This window comes from Seriola aureovittata, chromosome 15, assembly GCF_021018895.1.
Source record: "Seriola aureovittata isolate HTS-2021-v1 ecotype China chromosome 15, ASM2101889v1, whole genome shotgun sequence".
Lineage (NCBI taxonomy): Eukaryota > Metazoa > Chordata > Actinopteri > Carangiformes > Carangidae > Seriola > Seriola aureovittata.
The window spans coordinates 3100838-3117816 of record NC_079378.1 but is presented as its reverse complement, the minus strand read 5'-3'; the positions used below and the strand labels follow the sequence as shown (position 1 = coordinate 3117816).

Sequence of the window (16979 nt, the reverse complement as noted above, 5' to 3'; positions counted from 1 at the left end):
CCATTCAACGAATCAGTAGACAGGTTTCTCACCTGAACTCTCACTTATTCTCAGTTAAATTAATTCTCACTTAATCTGCAGTGGAGTACAATTCATGCGGCAATATTTCAGGATGACAAAAAGTAGTGCAATGGTATCAATTATTTTTATTATTATTATTATTATTATTATTGTGATAAAGGGATTTTTTTCTTTTACTTCCACAGAAGTTAAAAAAGTAAGTTACTCCCCGTCGGGGAATCGAACCCGATCTTCCGCGTGACAGGCGGAGATACTGTCCACTATACTAACGAGGAAGTTGCAGGCGGTCATGTGACTCATTGGCCCGGAGGCGGGGTTTTATCTAAACGCCCTAAACCGTTTCCCATTCATTCCCTATGGTAGTGCTAAACCACTACGGGTGTAATATATGTTTGGCCACTATGACATGGTGGCGCTGTTCTTGGTTTGAAAAAAAAAAAAAAAATTCCTCTAAACCTTTATTCCACGCAAACCTCGGAGGAGACAAGACAAGTCTTTACACACTTTACACTCATTTATCAAAGGTAAGACACTTTGTTTGTGATAAATATGAAAATACAGGATGAATTTGCAATCTGACCAGATTTCAGTTCAAACAGTTTGCTACGCTTACGATGACGTTACTGCTAGCTAATAATTCCCTTGGTTGAGTGACGTGAATAACTGATCTATCAGTCCGGTTTGGTGTAATTACGTGCTAAATGATGAATTAACATGGTCATGTTTTTTAGTGAAGGGTGTGATATTATGTTTTTACGTCATAGTATTATGTTATGACATGAAAACATCTTGTCAGTAAGTTTCTGACAATGTCGTGTCGACGTTAGCTCAGCGCCGCTCGTTTGGTTAGTGACCTATGAAGCATATAAGTCTGTGGAGTAAATAACATAAGTAAATAAAGTCAGTTCCTCCCCGTCGGGGAATCGAACCCCGGTCTTCCGCGTGACAGGCGGAGATACTGTCCACTATACTAACGAGGAAGTTGCAGGCGATCATGTGACTCATTCAACGAGTCAGTGGACAGGTTTCTCACCTGAACTTTACAGTTGAAAAATTCACTTGTTTAATCTGCAGTGAAGTACATTTCAGCTGTAGAGGAATGCATTGGAATTGTCTTTAAAAACCCACAAAATTTCACCTTTTTTCGGAGTCACCCAGCTCTCTCATACCTGCACGTAGAAATGTGATTCAAACTATAAAACGGAGGAAAACTTCTGCTCTCTCCAAAACACATCAACTGTTTTTACATAACATGTAAACTTTTCAAACTGTGAGCACTCAAAGGAGGAGTGCAAATCACTTTTTCTTCAGAGTTAGAGTGAAAGCGTCAGTTGGCTAGAGTGCGTGAAGCAGTAAAAAAAATAACCTTTATTTTTATTTTTAACTCGAGCTCGCGGCCAAACCGTAAAAAGGAGACGAATAATTATTTCTGAAAATGTAGACATAGTTGTTGGGATTCATAAAATGTAACTTTGACTGGCAGGGTCTGCACAAAATTTAAACGGGGGTGCCGAGTCCGGCAGCAATACCTGTCTCACTTTCATTGACACCTAATGTAATCGTCTTTTTTTTTCAAAAGAATCTCACTCTGTCTTCGCACTGAGCTTACGCACTCATTTTAAGGAATATCTGAATAAAATAGAGACTGTAGAAACTTCTGGCTTCAGTGTCTGTCACGGTGTTTTCGGTTTTTGAAAAGAAGTAACGGTTTTCTCATAATTTGCAGTTGTTTTGAAGCCATGTAGAAGCCAAATTCTGGGCAGATTTTCACATTGCCATGGCAACGGCAGCTCCTGACCTGTGTGCGTGCGTGCGTGCGCCTAGCAACCAGATAACCAACTCTCCAAGCTCCGCTAGCTTTACATTAGCCGCATGTTAGGTCTTAAATTACATTTAGTTAGGTCTTAAATATGTAAGTCCATTTACTGCTTCCTTCGTTGCTTTTTGTTTTGTTTTGTTAAAAGAGTGAATGAAGTTGTGACGGTCTCCGCTGAGACAGAGGAGAGAAGCTACTAGCCCTCTCTCGCTGTCACTTCTAGTCGTGTTGCTCTCCTCCCCAGTAATGTTAAATTTAGCACAGAAAAAATATAATAGTGGTAATTTAAATAGCGGTTCAGGGGATTTATTAACCCTCAGGGGTCCCTCTGTCCTTTTTTGGACATTTTCTTCACTTTTCTTTTTTGATTTGCTGATCATTTTGGCTGTGTTACAGCTGAAGGTATGGAAGTTAAAGAAGTCATTTACTCCCCGTCGGGGAATCGAACCCCGGTCTTCCGCGTGACAGGCGGAGATACTGTCCACTATACTAACGAGGAAGTTGCAGGCAATCATGTGACTCATTCATCGATTCAGTGGACAGGTTTCTCACCTGAACTTTACAGTTGATAAATTCACTTGTTTAATCTGCAGTGAAGTACATTTCATGCGGCAGTATTTCAGGCTGACAAAAAGTAGTGCCATAGTATCAAGTATCGTTATTATCACTATTATCATCATTATCATCAATGTGGTAAAGGGACTTTTTTTTTTTTTTAACTTCCACAGAAATAAACAAAGTTAATTACTCCCCGTCGGGGAATCGAACCCCGGTCTTCCGCGTGACAGGCGGAGATACTGTCCACTATACTAACGAGGAGAGGTACTGACCCATTGTTGAGCATCTCCGAGAATTCCCAGTGGATGTCGGTGTCTTATCAAATTATGTTCACACATTTCACAAAAGACACAGCTAAAGGTGTATCCACTGGTCAGATTGGTCATAGGCCAGTCTCTACCTCTCCTCGTTAGTATAGTGGACAGTATCTCCGCCTGTCACGCGGAAGACCGGGGTTCGATTCCCCGACGGGGAGTTTTTGCAGTCGTTTCAGTTCATGAAGGCACCATCCGACGACTTTAACTAACAGTCTGTGAATGCAGCGCGAAGACTGCGTCGTTCTACGTTAGTTGCGTTAGTAGTCACGTGATTCCGTGAACAGAAACAAACATGGCGCCGCGAAATTGATCAAAACTCTTCCGTGAGTGTTTTTAAACTAAAAATTGTTTGATTTATTGTTGTTTTTCAGTTGCTGCTGGTCAAATAAATAAACAAGCACATAGTATTTGATTCAATCATACGGTTATTAAAAAAATTAAAACGAAAATGCGAATGCTATTTGTATTTTTTAGTGTCTCGTATTCACTTTGCTTCTATATGAATCGATGTTTTCGCGCTGTTTTGGCAAATTTTAAACCTAAACAGAAGATATTCGCAGCGACTGACCCTGTTAATATGAGCTGGACTCGTTAGTATTTAATTTCAAATGTCTTCAGTCATCCCGTGCCTCTGACTCAGCTTTTTCTTTTCTACTTTTAACACAGAGGTCAGATTGTTTTGGGGTCCACACTCGAGCCGCCGGGACCGATGAGAGGAAGAAGAGGACAGGCTTCATCGTCATCATCAGGTAAACCAGGTAAATACTGCCGAGAGTAGCAGTGGCAAGTGCTCTCTTGTTAGCTTTGCTGCTGTTTGGATGAAATCCACCTTGAACTACTTCAGTAAACTCAAGTTGAAGAGTTTGAACGGACAGCACATTTTTTTCTATCAAACATCAACAAAATATTTAATTTTTTAAGTTTTAAAAACAGTAAATTGGACCCAAACATTTGGATATAAGTGTATGTTTTTAAATTTCATTAAACACAGCTGTACATAAGAAATATATATATATATTAATGAGTATGACTGTACATATCACCTTTTTGTTTGTTTGATTTGTTAGCAATCTGGGAGGGTGGCAGGTCGACATTAAGTTTGTCTGCACTTCTGAATGAAATCAACAGTATTAACTTCCAGGTAAGAACAGCAATAGTGCGGCTTAGTTTAAAAAAAACAAAACAAATTGTAAGGATAATTTGTGCAATTAGCTCATGTAGAAGGTGTCAGAGAAGTAATGTTAGTGCCTCTGTTGGTTGAAGTTCCTCAGGAGCAGATCAGGATGCCTCTGAGGAAGCAAACAAACAAGGATGCAAGTGACATTCCCTCTGAAAGCCAGCAGATCGACGAAAGCACACAGGAGCAAGAAGCTGTCGATGACGGAGACGACAAGGTAGGAGACTGTGAATATTAGCTAGAACCAAACTGAGATAAATACAGGTTCAGGTTTATATGTATAAACCCTAGAGTTACAGAGCAGAGCATCACTATGGCTGAATAAACAAAAGCTGTGTCTTAACCGTTTGACGTTTAACAAGGCTTCGCGTGAACTTGATTAAACTTAAATCTGTTGTTTGTTCTTCCAGGACGAGCTCTCATCATCACTTCTGTTACCGCCAGTAGCGAGACACAAGCGCAGGAGAGAGAGGGAAAACAAATCCAAAAACAAAGGTACGTAGCACATGATCATGAAGGGTCAACTTTTACCTTCTTTTGTTTTTCTTTTGTGCAGGTAAACACAAGAGCAAGATCAGAAACTGTGTCCATGTAACTAGAAATAATTCTGAACTGAGCTGATTATTATTATATTATTATACAAATGTTGTTCGTGTGAGTAGAAAACAGCTCGTTGCAGTGAATCGATGTCCAGGCTGCTTTTATGTATCACACCGTCACCACACATGATACTGTGTGTAGAATATTTAGTCAAACATTGTTCAGAAACTGTCTCTGTTGTCGTCAGACATGACAGAGGAGGAAATGATGGACCTGGCCCTGCGTCTGAGTGAACAGGAAGCCAGTGACACGGCGCTCAGACTGCAGCAGGAAGAAGAGGCCGTGATGAAAGCCATTCAGGAGAGTGTGAGTACAGCGCTACTGATGATTTTAACATCTGGAGTAATTACAGCCAAGGATCACTGACGTTCAGAGCTCCTGGCGTCATCCTTCTCGTGTTGTTCTTCCTCTCTCGTAGATGGTCGGTCAGAAACAACCGTGCCCTCCTTCCCAGAGTCAGAGCCTGCTCGCCAACGCCGAGGCCTCGCTCAGACTCTGCGCTCGGCGGAAGCTCCTCTACTCGAACGCGAAGAAGGCGTCGGCCGTCGATCAGGGAGCGTCACAGGAAGTCTGCGCGGCTGAGACAGACCTGAACAGAGGTGAGCCTGCTCAAGTATGTTGTTAAATATCCTACGGTGCTTCGTAGGTAAAATTAGATTCAGCTGAAGCACCGCGGCAGGAAAGGAAAAATACATCAAAAGGTTTCAGGGAAAATAAATAATTTAGCTTTTGCTGGCATGAAACCAAACTGCTGAAAGTCCCATGGATTTGAAAACATGGCGTGTTTTATTCCCAGACGCAAAAGGAAGTGGAAATGAAAATAATAACAGGAATAAAAAGCGGAAAAGGAAAGAAGGAAGTCCTCTGCTGGAGATGCCGGATCTGTCCCAGACTCAGAAGATCAACCCTCAGGCTTCACCCTGCAGCTCCGAGGCTCTGTCACTGCATCTGGACTCACCGCAGGTTCGTCTGGAAACATCTGTCACTTTTTCTTTACTTCACATTTTACAGAGTTACAACGAATGGTTATTTATGATCACAATGATAATGTAATTGATGACTTTGTTTGACGTATATGTGTGTGTTTGTTTTCTCCTCTCTGTGACTCAGAGCTCTGATTCGACCCAGATCGAAGACTGTCAGCTCATTAAATCCCCCGTCTTCCCCTTGACCAGCTGCAGTGCAAAAGTTCAAGTCCCCCGGTTGAGCCAAGACCTGCTGGAGACCTGCAGGTCCTCAGGGTTTGTATTGTGCTCTCAGGACACCTTGACCTCGACTGAAATGTCTGTCCCCGCTCAAGTCAAGAGTCCGACGTTTCCCAAAAGCCCCAAAAGCTCCAGTAAACTCACAGCCTGTCCTAAAAGTCCTGTCTTCTCTGGGACCGATCAGGGGGACGACGGAGAGACGGAGCTGGATCCTGAGTATCTTAAAAGTCCTGTATTTGGCAGGACTACTCGGCGTGAGGGGTCTCCAAGTGCCTCCAAATCCCACCCAACCTGTGAAAACTCAGGGTTCATGTTCACTTCTCAGGACAGTTTAACTTCCTCTGTGAGGTCCACATCCTGTCGGCCTCAGAGCCCAGTATTCCCCAGAAGCCCCGGTCCTCTCAACAAGCCCGCCCCCCCAGAGAGACCAACAATCTGCAAAAGCCCCGTGTTCTCAGAGACCGACCGAGGACGGACGGAGCAACGTCACAGCTGCTCGACGAGCCCGGTGTTCAGCAGGACTGGACCACGACAGAGGATTCATCTGGACCTGCAGGACAAGTCTGAGGGTCCTTCAGGGATCAGGGATCCTTCTCAGGGTCCGGGGCAGGTGAGTTCAGGTGTCTGTGCAACGGGGGAGGACGTTTACAGATCCTTCAGTAAAAGTACTAATAACACTGTAAAAATACTCCACGACAAGTAAAAGTATGTGAGTATAATCAAGGTTTTTAACTTTTATTTATGGCTGGGCCTCAACTAATGAATGGAAATCATTAAACGTGATTATTCATTCATAAACGTAAGAAAACTGAAAAGAGTGGTGTCTTCAGACTTGACGGGAGTTTACTGTGATATAAGACGGGAAGCAGCAGCTGCAGCAAACAGCTGGAACTATGAAAAATTACCTCAGTTATTAAAATGGTTTAAACTTTCTGACCTTGAAACCTGAAACCTGAAGAATTAATTTTACACACTGTTGAATAGTTTAACCTTTAACATATCGTATTTCTAAACATCCATCCAGACATTTGATAAGTTCCTGCTCGTTTCTTCTTCTTCTTCTTCTTTCTGCTTCAGGACAACAAGACTGACCTCAAACCAGACGACAGTTTGAACAAGATCACCTCATCCCAGTCAGGTACAGTGAAACATCACTCACTCAGGGGTCAGGGGTCACGCTAACGCCTACATCGCTGATGTACCAGATCCTGCGTGTTGGTCAGAGGGTCTCTGCTCTTTCCTGACTGTGTCTCCTGGTTTTAGATGAAGCACAGGAGCCGAATGAGACGTCTAAAGGCTGCAGCTCATCGGAGAGGGAGCTGACCAGTGACATGACGCTGCTGTGGTCGGACGATGACGAGGCCGTCACGGTACAGAGACGCTCTCACTGTCACACAGTTTTAATCCTCCATCTGGACTGATCTGATTTCTGTTTCGACACATTTAATAATACTCATGACTGAACACACATGCTGTCCTGCTGCCTCCAAAATACTCACTACAGCACCAAATGTGAACTAATCCGCCGCTGAAAATAGTCCCCAACAAATGCCACTTTTCACCTGTTATTCACATTATAAAACACTTTATATCAAATAAATTCGACACTTTACTTAAAAATATAATTAAATCATGTTTTTTTTCCCCATATAATCGAGTCATAGTCCTTATTTTATTTACCGCTCAAGCTTCTGAAGAGCAAACACACTTCAGTCGCAATTTCTCAGTAAATCTTTGCTTCCACTTCTTCGTGTATTTTTCTATATTGACTCTTTTTACTGTGTCTTCAGTTACATATCTAGTTAATTCTGCATCTGTTGCAGCCGGTCGGCTCTCCCAGCCCCGTCTTCCCAGAGGAGAGGCCTGGTCCTCGGGCAGATGGTCCGGCTGCGTCCCTGAACCACGTGACTGCAGCTTCTCCAGGGACGACCGGGTCCAACGGCAGGTAGAGAAATCACCTTCATCGTCATCAAAAGATCAGAGTTTCTTTATCGTGTATCAGGCTGGTAATCTGCTCCTGCTACAGTTGGTTTGGTTGTCAGCTGCTTCTGAACTTCGGTGCTGCTGTTCTTACCTGGAATTTAATACAGCTGCTTTAATCAAGAAGCATCTTTAATGTTGACGCTGGCTGCACTGCTGCGTTTCTCCCTCTGTTTGTTTCCAGCCTCAGGTGCGTCTCAGGTCGGAGTCTCGATCAGAGCGGCCCGGACAAACAGATCTCGCTCGGACCTTCTTCCTCTTCCACATCCACCTCGCGACAGCAGCCTTCCACCACACAGCGAGAACCACGGCCACCCAGCAGCGAGGGGGCGGTCGGCAGGACGTCACCCCCACCTGGGGAGCCTGCAGACGGACCAACGGTTCACTACTACTGGGGCGTTCCCTTCTGTCCACGAGGCCTGGACCCAGACACCTACACACAGGTGGTTTGTTTCATCGTATGTAGAAGTAATAAACACGCGTTCAGAGTCAGAGTCACGGAGTGGAGTCTAATCTGTGTCTGTCTCTGCTCTCAGGTGATCCTGGCTCAGATGCAGGTGTATGACAGGAGTCTGAAACAGGCTCAGAGGTGTCTGCTGAGGAAGGCGGAGTGGGGGGAGCCCATCCTGCCACAGCCAGAGGTACGATAATCGTCCTAACACACACACATAACCTGATGTTTCAAAGCAAATCACTGAACAAACAGTACATATATTTTATTTCTTTCTTTCCCAGAAATCCCCCTCACCCGAGCCGACCGTTGAATCACCTCAACATCACGTTATTCGAAGGTAAAACTCTTCTTCTCCTTCTTTTACTCCAGTTGAGTCAGAAACGAATCATTGTGTAGTTAAACGCTGAGACAGAGAGTTATTCACATGACTCAAAATAACTTGTTTCATCAAACAACATAAGAAGTGTGTTGTCAGCATCCTGTTGACATAGTCACACAGTTCTTACTAAATGTGGAGTAAGAACCTGTTTGTAATCTTGAGTTTCACAGTTTCCATATGATTTACTCTAAACCAATTGAACTAATACAATAATTAGATATTAGAGTGGAAAGAAAAAGTAAATAAGCCCTTTGTAGTCCGTATTTACCTATTAATGTTGTCTTAAAATATTGTCGGTCAGTAAGTGAAATCCAGATGTGGGCTGCCAGCTGAGATGACTCTGAAGACACAGACACACAATGAAAAGAAAGAAAGAAAAAGAAGCAGCTCAGAGATGGTTAACGTTTCGAAAGATAAAATATCCAATAATTAAATAATGTTTTAGTGATTTTATCGTGCATGCTGGCGACTTTTTAAAGTCTGCTTCATCGTGGTGTTTTCCAGTTTGAGCTGGACGCTGCACTGAGAAACAGGAAACGCCGTCTCTGTCTGCAGTGACGCCTTTTTGCCACTAGGTGTCAGCAGTCAGTCCGATCGCTCAGCTGCTTCTGTAGAGACGCCAACTTCAAATGCACAGTCTGGTTTGTTGAGTTCTCTGCCCCGTTTAACTCTCACCTTTTCAGACGTGGTCTCAAGCTGAGAGGCAACGGACTGCGTGAATCGGCTGACGCCCCTCCTGCTGAGGCAGAGGAGGAGGAAGACGAGAAGGCCGGAGGGGAAGAGGAGGAAAGAGAGAAGGAGAACAAAGCGGAGGAGGAGAAGAATGAGCGGGGAGGAGGTGAAGGAGGACAGATGGACACAGATGACTGTGAGGTTTGTCCAGGTACGGCAAGCGCCTCGCTTTTATTCACATTTATACAACAGGCATTTTTCTACTCTAACTCCTGTTATTGATTTACTACATTTCCCAGAGTGCACTAGACAACCCTGAGAAAATGTCCATGACCTGATCCACACGTCACTTTCTCTCCTCCTCTCCTGTAGTTTTTTTATTGTATTGACGTCTCAGCCTTGTGGCCGAAGCTTAATTGTTTTGATGGATTTTCAAAATAAAAGAGGAGCTCAGGTAGACAACGTGCTTCTGATCTCATACGCTTGTGTTTTTACCCTCAGGTCAGCTCCCTGCTCTGTGGTGGAAGTTGTTACTTACAGGTTGAACTGAAACCTTCAGACTCAGGCAGCTGATAATGATCGGACAAGTGTTTTTCTTCTGTTTTTAATAACAGAAACACAACTGAGCGGCGACAGCACGCAAGATCTGACGATGATCACTGACGCTGGAGCCGAGGTGAGGTCATGTGTCCAGTCTCAAAAATACTCCAACTTTATTGGACCCAAGTGATCAGGAAATTTGTGGAAAATCTGTGAATTTTATTAGTTTTTATTAAAAAAATCAAACTTGAATGTTGTTGGTTCATGTGCTTGAGCTTGACCTCTGTATAATCAGAGTGGCCCGAGTGTTTCTGTAGTTCCCACAACGCCAGCAGAGTGAGACATCTTCTCTCTCTAGTGGATCACTTCACGTCAATTTTACAGGAGTCTTTATTAATCTTTCATTTATATCTTTAGATTTATTTATATTTATTTTCCTATCAATAAACACAGGAAGCTACAGCTGTTATACCACTGTTGATGCATATCAAATGAAGATCATTAACTCGCTGTCGAGTATCTACAACACTATTTAATTAATATGATAAATTAAAATCAAAGGTAAAGTTGGATAAATACAACACTGATAACTGAAAATCTGAAGTCAATATAGATATAATGACTGCTAGATATTCGTATCCTATTTGTTTTCTTTGTGTCAAAGGTTTGAAGTCATCTCAGTTTGACCACCAGAGGGCGCTGACGTGTTTTTACACTGTAAAATGTCTCCTACACGACATATCCTGATCTCAGTGGTAAAAAAAAAATCCTTATCAGAAATGTTTATGTAAGAAATCAGAAGGTTTTATCAAATTTTAACTTAAGTATCGGCCTAATTTCATGATTTAAGATGACCAACTCTGTAGTTTTAAACCAGGACCTTCAGTATTTGGATCAAATAGCTCTTGAAAAATAAGGTGTGTTGACTAAATTCATATTTAATATTGATTTAAATTCATATTTAATTAACACTGGGGTGAAGATGAGCATCAGATCGGACTCGGCATCGACTTAAATCCAGTGTGGAAAAGGAGTCCGATCAGGATCAAGATTAAAAAACAAACTTGATTGTAACATCCTCATCAATTAGTTTGTTTATCAAGTCGCTTTGACTTCACAGAAGGTTTTACTTTCACTGTGTAGAGTGAAACCTGCAGGTTACAATCAGTCCAGACTCATTTACTGATAGATACAAAGGAGCTGAACGATCAGCTGATTGACAGGAAATTCATTGACAACAATTGAGATAATCGGTAACGAACACGTACAGAAGTTGTAACACGAGCACAGATGAGATGTTTCGTTCAGTAGCCTGAAAGATGTGAAGTTTAGATTTTAATCAACAACCTGACATGTTTTTGTTTTTTTGCTTTACCCTGATTAGCACACTAAGTGTTTACCTGCCAGGTGGCTTTGATTTCTCCACAGCTCCGACCTGAAAGCCAACATCTCCCTGAGGTCGAGGTGATTCTCCGAGACGATTCTTCAGCCAAAGCCGAGCCACAGGAGGAGGAGGAGATGGAGGTGGACGTGGACGTGGACGTGGACGTGGAGGTTGACGGTAAGGCCGCACACTTACAACAGAAAACCTAAAAATGCATGTAAGCAGAAAACCTGTCTTAAAAACCGTGTGCGGCTGTTTTCAGCTCCAGTGGATGGAAAGACGGAGGGAAACGTCCCCATCAGCAGCCGAAAGGCGGAGGTAACGGGGCGCGGGGAGGATCCGGATGTGGAGGAGATAGAGGACAGAGGGCTGAAGAGGTCGACGTCTCCGGAACCAGAATCAGCCGCCGTCCCTCAGAGTCCTGAGACCAACGTGGACTGTCCCATCTGTCAGGGATCGTTCCCCGTGACAAAGATCGAGCTGCACGCGGCGTACTGCGACGGAGAGGTGGCTGTCGTGGACGAGACGAGGCCTGAAGTCGACCGTTTCCAAGGTGAGAGGAACTTCCTCCTTAACACCCGGCCTCCAGTTTCATGGCTGTGAACCAGTCAGCGTCCCATGAGGGAGGAGCTACTGTTTGGTTTTTGTAACGGTGACTTTTATGAGCAACGTCTCCTCACAGAGTCTCGTCTCCACTCATGCTAACTAGCTTTCAAAGCTCCTCAGACCGTGGTTTGTCGTTGTGTTGTTTCCTCTGTCACGCTCCTCCGACAGCGTCATATGACAGACAGATGTATGTTGTGTTGACAGCGTCACTGAAGCCACGCAGGAAGAGAACGAGGAGAGGAGAGGTCACGGCTGAAGAGACAGTGGACTCCTCCAGCACCGATAAGTAAGAAGCTGTGACCCGTCATCTTTACCTGGAGCAGCTGGAGTGTTTCCTGGCAGATTTCTTCTTATTTAATCCGGTTTTGGTCTCACGATTCCTCAGGCACCAGGAGAAGTGTTACATCTGTCAGAAAGCCGTTCCTCTGAGAGATTACAGCCGACACACCGAACTCTGCATCCGACGCCGGGCGTCCAAGACTGAAGCGGTAAACCTCCTTACACACCGGGTAACGGCACCGCACACACTTTTTGGTTGAGATCTGTTGTGTTTTTGACGTGTAATAACTTTTCCCTTCTACGTTTCTGACCTTCCAGAGAGGAAACCTGCTGTCGGCTCTGGAGCAAACAGAAAGCAGGGACTCAGGTGAGTCTGAGCGTCAAGTTATGACCAAGAAACCTTTTCAGAAACTGAGGAACTTTACCTGCTTTTCAAACGGAGGTTACTGTTACTGAGGTTACTGACACCTTGTTGTTGTTGTTGTTCTGTGTTCACAGAGGCCGGACCGTCTGGATCCAGACTCCAACCAGAGTAAGAGAGCTTAGAAAACAGGATTTATTTTACAGTAGTCGCTTTCATGGGAATCTGGTTTCAAAGCTGTCGTTTATGATCTTACATTTTAATTTTGTGCATCTCTTTACATTAATCTTACGGTCACAACAACATCTGTCAGACCAACGGTAATAAATTTAATACAATAAAAAAACAAAAGACAAAAATAATTAATCTGATAGGTCAAAATAGATAGATAAAATACAGAAACATAACTAATCCAAATAACTAAAATAAGAAAGGTTGGTGTGTACAAGAGAAAGAGGACGTTTGGGGAAAAGAACTTAATCCATCTTTCCCATATTTTCATGAATCTCTCCTGTTGCATCCTGATATATAAAATAATTCTTTCCATTCTAAAGATTTCATGAATCATGTCAGTGTTTTAAACACTTTCTAGTCATGTCTTTCCAAAATAAATATCCATCCAAAGAAGAAGCATTTTCTAGTGGCGCTTTTGTTTATTCTGTAGGATTATAATGTTAAGAATAAGTAAACTCTTAATCTGAAAGGTAACTGCTGCTGTCAGATAAATGCTAATGAAGTAACAGTTTAAAGTAGCAGAAACTTTACCTGAGTGCTGTGCGTGAGTACAACACTCCTGGATTCATGTTGTCGTCTACTCTTTCACTTTTAGAGAGGTCATCGACCTGCGGGACGACGACGACGACGACGATGACGATGAAGAGGTGGGCGCCGTCGCGGCGTTCAGGGTCAGCAACTCTCCCATCAGATCCTTCACTCCGATCTCGGAGGCCACCGACTGCCTTATCGACTTCAAGAAACAGCAACGAGGCAAAAAGCCGAGCCAAAGACGAAGATGAGGAAAGAAGACTGCGAGCCGGAGCCTTAACTGAAGAACGATCATGGCGTCAGGACGTGACATCACATCACATCACAGTTAGAAAATGACTGGACGACACCTCCTTCTGGGTATTTGTGCAGGTGAACGAACACAAACTGAACCTTTTGAATCTCACATCTGTCCGGAGTGCAGAGGAAACCTGGTCGTGACTCTTTCTGTGCCACTAAGTGTTTTTGTGTGTTTACGTTTGTTCGTGTCTCAGACTACCTCTTCACGTATCCACGCGTTTCCTCTTTGTTACTGGAGCTTTGCTCTCACACACACACACACACACACACACACACACACACACACCCACACACACACATACACATTTACTGTCCTTGTCAGACTGGAAAACGAGAGGTGAAGTCACTGTGGGGATAAAACCACTTTTATCTGAGATATCTCAACAGCTACTGGACGGACGACAGTGACGGTTTTTACAGGCCTTCATGGTCCTCAGAGGATGAATCCTACTGGCTCCACCCATCTGTAACGTGCCGAACATTAGCATGCTGCTAATAATGTGCTCATTTGTTAGCATGCTCATGTTAAATGCTAAAAATTAGATACCAAAATACAAACATCCCAAATTTGAAAGTTTACTGTGTGTAATCAGTATATAAACATTCAACAAACGGTTTCTAACACACTACAGCGTGGCTGTAAGTGAAAGAAGAGCTGCAACGATGGACATGAAAGTTATTTAGCAACTATTTTTCTAAAACAAAAAAAGACAAATATTTGCTTGTTTCCAGCTTCTCAGGTGCAAGAATTTGTTGCTTTTCTTTTGTCACACACGATAATAAAGCGATTATCTTTGAGCTGTTGGTTCAAACAGGACGCGACGTCTGAAGAGGTCAACCTGGACTGTGGGAAATTATAACCACCATTTACTGTTTTCTGACATTTTAATTAATAGATTACTCAAACAATCAGCAGATGAATCTTAGTTGCAGCCCTAAAGAAGATATCATATTTAAGTGTTTACTAACGTACAGTATTTGTCAACAATTCTTACTTCACATGAAGATGTTTTTTAAATCATCCCAGCGGTGTGTGGTTCATTATCTGTTCATACATTCACAGGTGGCAAATACATAAATAAACACTTAGAGTCACTCACAGCTACATGATTACACATTTATATACTGATTATAACCGATTTAAAAGGGTTAATGCAAAATATTCAGTGTTAAATGGAGTCTGGATCCAGACCTCTGAGTCTGAACCACTGCACGCATATCTGATATCTTACTTTTAGTAATTCAGATTCAGTTCAATGAAAACTTTGTCGGCCGGATTAGAAATGATCTTTCTGTGCCAGTGTGGACGCAGGGCTGCAACTAACTTGTTAACTTATTTATTATTTAATCTGCTGATATAAATAGTAAAAGTCATAATTCCCTAGAGCCCTGACATCTTCACATGCCTCTTTAAATCCAGCCAACAAATATATTTACTTAAAAAAAGGCAGAAGATTTTCACATTTGAGAAGCTGCATCCAGTGAAACTGACGTTTTCCACCAACGAGTAAAATCAGTTCGTAATCATTCATTTACTTCAGGAAAAAGAAACACTTGAAATGTCCATTTAGGCCAAAAGACAGAAAAAAGATTATTTTATTAATCAGTTATTTAGTCTTGAGTTTGCAGCCGTGTGGATCAATGAAATACAAAAATAATAAAAAAAAATGTAACGTAGAATGTAAAATCTTTGAAACACCCGAAGAAACTTTTCACCTTCTGTCTCGGAAATCAAAACCTGTTTGTTTGACAATCCCTCGTCGGACACCTGCTCTTCATCCTCCTCGAGCAAACAGTGCGTGGAAGGAAGTGCAGTGAATCTAAAGCCTGATATCTCTGGATTTCCTCTTCTTCCTCACAGCTCTGTGAGGAAGGTTTGAGTTTCGTGCCGCTGAGAGTTGAACAGCAACAGAGGTGAACAAAGCCTTAAAACGTTTTTTTTTTGGGGTGGGGAATTTATTTCAAGTTTGTTTTCTGTTCTGACGTGTTTTCATTGTGGACCATTTTCATAAAGGAAAAATATCTTTTCTCCATCTGCTCTCTCCTCTCTGGCCTTGAACAATGTGTCGGCACTTTAGCCTGAAGTTTGCAGGTTGAATAAGCAGAAGTAAAGTCTCTGTAACGCACCGAACGTGCATGTTCGCATGCTCGTTCGTTTTCAGAAACAATGAAAAATTCAGTTTAATCGTCCTTTTGTCCTTGAGAGAATCTTTCACCATGAAGCCACGGCTGATACAGAGTTTGTCCAACGCGCTGTGTCATTGTGGCGCTGAAAGTTTGAGGTTTGTGTTTCCTGTGAAACTTTGAAGCAATGCAGCGACGTGCCGGTGGTTGTTTTGTAAGACTCTGTCACAATGTTCAGTTGCACCAGCCGAAGCAAAAGTTCAGGAGGAAAAACTGTAAGCCGGATGAGCGATGACCTTTTACCATTTACCTCGTATTTGGGCATTTAGACATTTGTTCCTCGGGCTTCAGCTCGTTCAATCTGAAATAAAACGGTGGAAACTACATTAAAGAGCAAAGTTCGGTTCATGTCTCAGCGCCACCGTCTGTGGTGGATGAGGTCAGAACAGTCACGTTCTCACACTCGAAACTGTGAAAACCGTTTTCCTTTAAGGAGTAATGTTGAAACAGAAAAGAGACATAAACTGTCACACAAAGTTTGAAGCACCTCATCTTCTTCTGCAGTGGTTTAATGGCAGCGACTGGAGAGTCAGCTGCACGAGCTCTTTATCAACCGGTCAACTCGTATTCACACAACAAACCCAAGTTTTCTTTTGCCAATTTTCTTGAAATTTGATTAAAATGTTATAAATAAATACAATTATTACTATTAAAATTAAACTTGGATGGAAACTGGGTGTGCTCTAGCTTTAAGATTTCACTTCGAGGGAAAATGACTACAGAAAAACGAATACAGTAAATAATAGTCATTTAAATAATTTAAATGGTTTGTAAAAGGAAATAAAGATTTATATTTTTCCTTTAAACTTAATTTTCCAGGAAAAATCCCACATCTTTTTCAGCAGATTGAGTTGATCTGAGCTTGTCCATCTGCTGATGAAGATCATGTGATGTGACTGAAAGTCCAGAATAGCTAATCAAACCACCCTGTGAGATGTTTTCTCACCTGTGTTTGCTTGATTTAGAGACTAAAATCACGTTGTTGACAAAAAACACACATTTATTTTAGCTCAATACAATGAAAACTTTATTAGAACCAGATACAGTAAATAAACATGACCTGACCTGTTTGTCCATCAGTCAATATTCAAAATACTCAAAATTAGAACATGTTTTCATAAATATTTGAAGTTAAAAACAAAAAAATCGAAAACTGAAAGTGCTTAAATGAAACTTTGTGCAGACATTCATGATCCCCAGAGGATGAAATGTCATAACTCACAGAGGAAGCTCCTTAGCTCATAATTAATCATTAAAATAATTGTTTTTAAATTGTTAATTTACACCAGTTTTCCAGGTCACATTAATGAATTTATTAATGATATCACAAATATTATTTATTTACAACTGAGAAGGTCTGACGTATATGTGTTAAAGATGT

The 16979-nt window shown here is 42.2% G+C and overlaps 1 protein-coding gene and 4 non-coding genes across 8 annotated transcripts; 2 read left to right on the top strand and 3 right to left on the bottom strand.

The window, feature by feature from the left end:
• Positions 1 to 429: 429 nt before the first annotated feature.
• Positions 430 to 15447, top strand: uimc1 (ubiquitin interaction motif containing 1). Of its 4 annotated transcripts, none has more exons than XM_056398195.1 (24): positions 430 to 545; positions 3379 to 3470; positions 3780 to 3853; positions 3976 to 4106; positions 4300 to 4384; positions 4677 to 4795; positions 4908 to 5088; positions 5286 to 5452; positions 5600 to 6304; positions 6772 to 6832; positions 6958 to 7064; positions 7518 to 7639; positions 7859 to 8117; positions 8211 to 8315; positions 8410 to 8465; positions 9191 to 9390; positions 9794 to 9855; positions 11148 to 11280; positions 11366 to 11656; positions 11914 to 11995; positions 12095 to 12218; positions 12307 to 12355; positions 12487 to 12520; positions 13179 to 15447. In XM_056398195.1, exons 4-24 carry the CDS (start codon positions 3996 to 3998, stop codon positions 13363 to 13365), a joined length of 3240 nt encoding a protein of 1079 aa, XP_056254170.1. In that variant the 5' UTR covers positions 430 to 545; positions 3379 to 3470; positions 3780 to 3853; positions 3976 to 3995; the 3' UTR covers positions 13366 to 15447. The 4 variants fall into 4 exon arrangements, with proteins under 4 accessions (XP_056254170.1, XP_056254169.1, XP_056254171.1 ...); XM_056398194.1 differs by lacking the exon at positions 430 to 545 and adding an exon at positions 2971 to 3035 and having other exon boundaries at positions 3379 to 3461; XM_056398196.1 differs by lacking the exon at positions 430 to 545 and adding an exon at positions 2971 to 3035 and having other exon boundaries at positions 12095 to 12197.
• On the bottom strand, positions 930 to 1001 carry trnad-guc (transfer RNA aspartic acid (anticodon GUC)). The gene has a single exon. It is a non-coding gene; the product is annotated as a tRNA-Asp (tRNA).
• On the bottom strand, positions 2265 to 2336 carry trnad-guc (transfer RNA aspartic acid (anticodon GUC)). Its single transcript has one exon. It is a non-coding gene; the product is annotated as a tRNA-Asp (tRNA).
• On the bottom strand, positions 2585 to 2656 carry trnad-guc (transfer RNA aspartic acid (anticodon GUC)). Its single transcript has one exon. It is a non-coding gene; the product is annotated as a tRNA-Asp (tRNA).
• trnad-guc (transfer RNA aspartic acid (anticodon GUC)) lies at positions 2799 to 2870 on the top strand. Its single transcript has one exon. It is a non-coding gene; the product is annotated as a tRNA-Asp (tRNA).
• Positions 15448 to 16979: the final 1532 nt, after the last annotated feature.